General features: G+C 60.9%; 1 protein-coding gene across 1 annotated transcript; it reads left to right on the top strand.

Moving 5' to 3' along the window:
* The first annotated feature begins 787 nt into the window (after nt 1-787).
* LOC131406850 (olfactory receptor 287-like) lies at nt 788-1,723 on the top strand. Its single transcript, XM_058542731.1, is given in 1 exon segment — nt 788-1,723. A coding segment is annotated over 1 exon segment (936 nt).
* Nucleotides 1,724-3,945: the final 2,222 nt, after the last annotated feature.

Here is a 3,945-nt window from a genome sequence, read left to right as displayed (position 1 = left end):
GCCACCCCCTCGGACACTCATAGGGTGCCGTCGGCCCGGAGCAGCCGGCGGGCCCCGGGTTCCGGGGAATGGGCTGCTGGAGGTACCGAGGGGCTGAGCGCGGCGCCCACTGACACCCTCCCCTCGCGCGGCAGCCCCGCGCCCGCGCGCGTCCACCGGGTCCCGCCCACCGCTCCCCTCCCTCCCTCGCGGGCGCCGCCCACCGCCCGCCTGCGACCGTCCTTCCCCGCCCCCGTCCCCCAGCCTCCAGCCAGGAGCGGGCGCTGGTGACAGCTGTTTGCAATGTCGCATGTCGGGGGCTACCTCTGGAGGTTGTCGTCCTTGTGGGGGGGTAGAGGTTACCGGGCACAGAGATAAGAGTGTTCTACTAGGAATCAACCTGGTTTCTTGCACGAAAATGCTAACAACCGGGCCATACATAATTTCATTTGGGAAAACTTGACACTTCCTGTCCTTTCCCAGGCTTCTTGAGTCTAGACTAAGGACCACCCCCACCCCCAACAACCAAGGAATCTAGAATAGGGACCCATCCACCCAGGTGCACCGCTCACCCGCGTCCACGCCGCCCTCTGAGCTGCTTCCCCCGAGGAGGACGTGTTCATGCCCACCGTCCACTCGCTCCCACGGGCATGCTAGGCCTGGCTGGGGTCCTGGGATTATTGGACAAGGTGAGTAGACCCCAAAGGGAGCGGGGAAGGGCCGACCCCTCTGTTCCTGAGCCCCCAGAGAGAGATCCGGGCAGGAGGTCGCTCTCACTGGCCTTGGTGGTCTATGTCCCACAGGCTTCATGGCCTGGGGCCGCAGCCAGAACCTCTCCACGCAGGCGCCGTTCATCTTACTGGGCTTACCGGGGCCGCAGGGTCTGCGCGCGGGGCTCTTCCTGCTCTTCCTGGTCACGTATGTGCTCACGGTGGCCGGGAACCTGGCCATCATCTCCCTGATCGGCGCTCACCGGCGCCTCCAGACGCCCATGTACTTCTTGCTCTGCAACCTCTCCTTCCTGGAGATCTGGTTCACCACGGCCTGCGTGCCCGAGGCCCTGGCCACCTTCGCCTCGCGGAGCCGACCCATCTTCTTCACCGGCTGTGCCGCGCAGATGTACTTCGTCTTCTCGCTGGGCTGCACCGAGTACTTCCTGCTGGCCGCGATGGCCTACGACCGTTACCTGGCCATCTGCCTGCCACTGCGCTAGGGTGGCATCATGACGCTCGACCTCTCCGCGCGCCTCGCCCTGGGCGCCTGGCTGTGCGGCTTCTCCGCCATCGCCGCACCCGCGGCCCTCATCGCTCGCCTCTCCTTCTGCGGCTCGCGCGTCATCAACCACTTCTTCTGCGACATCGCACCCTGGGTCGTGCTGTCCTGCGGCGGCACGCGGGTGGTGGAGCTGGCGTCCTTCGGCATCGCCTTCTGTGTCATCCTGGGCTCCTGCTTCATCACGCTCATCTCCTACGCTTACATCATCGCCGCCATCGTCAGGATCCCCTCGGCGCAGGGCCGGCACAGGGCCTTCCACACCTGCTCCTCCCACCTCACGGTGGTCCTCATCTGGTATGGCTCCACCGTCTTCCTGCACGTGAAGACCTCGGCGGAGAGCTCGCTGGAGCTGACCAAGGCCGTGACGGTGCTCAACACCATCGTCACCCCAGTGCTGAACCCCTTCATATACACCCTGCGGAAGAGGGACGTCAAGGAGGCTCTGCGAAGGTGGGTGCAGGGGAACTGAGCCCCCTAAACGGCTCTGCAGGGCTGGACTGCAATTCCTCCGTCCTCGAGGCTCAGTTCTTGGCACCACTCTCTGAGCGGCTGAAAGCAGTGCCCTGGTGTCACCATGTGGACCTGGCCCTTGGGCGGCAAGGGGCTCTGGCCATGCTCTGCAGTCCCTCGAGGGCTGCGTCAGAGCGCCATCCTGGCTCTGGGGGGTTTCGTTCCTTTACAGGCCTTGCCAAGCGGTGCTCAGACTCCCCAGGGTTCCAGAGATGGATTCTGGAAGAGAAATGGGAACACGCGGCCCTGGAGAAGCACCACATGTACTGCAGACACCCACGGCCCACACCTCAGTGATGTCTCCTGAGCCATCCCTTACTAGTGGCAGGGGGGTCATTGGTGGCTGAGGAGGGTAACCATGGGAGTGAGAACTCAGAGAAATACGTGTGTCAAGCTCTTTGAGGAAGCCTGGCGGCCTGTGGGGGCTGTTTGGGATCAGTGTGTGGGTTTGCCTCACTTGGAGGGGTCTCAGAGCACACCCACCAGGTCTTACACTCTCCTGGGGCCTGAACTGTGGGACCTGTGGCATCATGAGGGCAGAGGCCTGGTCCGGCCCATTGACTGTCATTATTTATTGTCAGAGCAGCACACACAGGGTTGGAAGCACAGGCTCCGAAGCTGGATGTCTGGATCCAACCCTCTGCCAGCATCACTCTCTGAACCTCTGTGTCATCATCTATAAGTGGGGTTGTGAAACTGCGATCTTATAGAGCCCTTTGAGTATTAAATGAGTTAACGTGTCTACAGTGCCTAGAACAGGGCCTGACGGGAGCAAGCACTCGGAAATGTTATTGTTACTGTTATTTGCATGCTTAGCAGATAAAACAGTGCACAGGCTGTCCCCTTGTCTCTCTCCTGTCACTTCACACATGGGTCAGGCAGGACTAATGGATGCCGTGTCCTCAGCCCAGTGTCCATCCTGGTTGCCCAGCCACCTGGGGCCTCAAGAGAACTGGACCCTCTCCTGCCAGCTGGACTAAGAGTGAGGGTGGCTGCCTGGACTTGGTAGTGCTGTGTGGCACTGAGTGAGGCTCAGCCACGAGCCATCCGGGAGCTGTGGCCACCGTGTCCACCCAGGACCACAAACCCTGCCCCAGTTCTCACCCAGGGACAAGCAGGAGGCATGAGCTGGTTAAGCCAGACCAGCCTGGTAGGGGGGTGAACCAGCACCGCCATGCAGAGAGTCCCTGAGCCCAGCCGACCTGGTGATGCTGGCCATGCTCGGGGGTGGGGTGGGGGGCTGTGGGGCGTGCTGGGGGGTTGGAGCTCACCACAGCCGAGCGCATCAGGGCCTGGGCCTTCTTGTAGGTGCACTGCCCCCTCAGTCTTGGCTCAAGCACCACTTCCTGGGTTCCTGGAAGAGCCCCCCATTTAAAACTGCACCCACCCTCACCAGCAGCCCTGGTTCGCCCGTGCGCCTTCAGGGTCTGACGCCCACGTGCCTTGTCACCTTATCACACTCTCTCCTCGAGAAGGAAGCCCCACAGGGCAGGGGGTTCTGGCAATTTATCCTCTGCAGTGACGGGTGCCTAGAATGGGGTGGATGCCCATGGGTTCCCATAAACACCTGTCTAGTGGGTTGAGGAGCCATCTCCCACCAGTGGGAAGAAGTTGGAGTTTCTGGAGGCTCCCCTTCCCCGGGGCCAGAACAAAAGGACACATTTGTCTCTCTTGGACTCGTACACTCTGTCATCTACAGCTGATGACATGTGTCATCTTTGTGCTTTTGTGAAGTTATGTTCCAAATAATGAATTAAAGAGCATTCTCATTTAATGGGTTCATGTCTTTGCTAAGCTGATGGGTAAATTAGGAACACCCCAAATTAGCATGGCATGTCATGCTCACAGCCACATTTGAGTTCACAGCTCAGAGTGACTTAGTAATGGACTGGCCTGGGGCCAGAAGGGAGGGAGACAAGGGGAGGGTCCAGTAACTTTATTGCTGTGGCGCCAGAGCCCAGAGAGGCTGATTGACCCTCAAGGCCACACAGCGGCAGCAGCCTGAGCCCACCTCGGTCCACTGGCCTTTCAAGCGGAGGCAGCCCGAGTTCTCACAGATCCTTCACTCTAGGTTCCTCTCCCGGGAGGTGAGGCCGGTGCGGTGGGTGACCCCAAGGGGTGGCAGGTGGGGGGATCCATCAGGGTCCCTCCACCCCACTGCACCCCTTGGTCCCATGTCCT

Source organism: Diceros bicornis, chromosome 6, assembly GCF_020826845.1.
Source record: "Diceros bicornis minor isolate mBicDic1 chromosome 6, mDicBic1.mat.cur, whole genome shotgun sequence".
NCBI classification, from domain to species: domain Eukaryota; kingdom Metazoa; phylum Chordata; class Mammalia; order Perissodactyla; family Rhinocerotidae; genus Diceros; species Diceros bicornis.
This window is presented reverse-complemented; position numbering and strand designations above follow the sequence as displayed.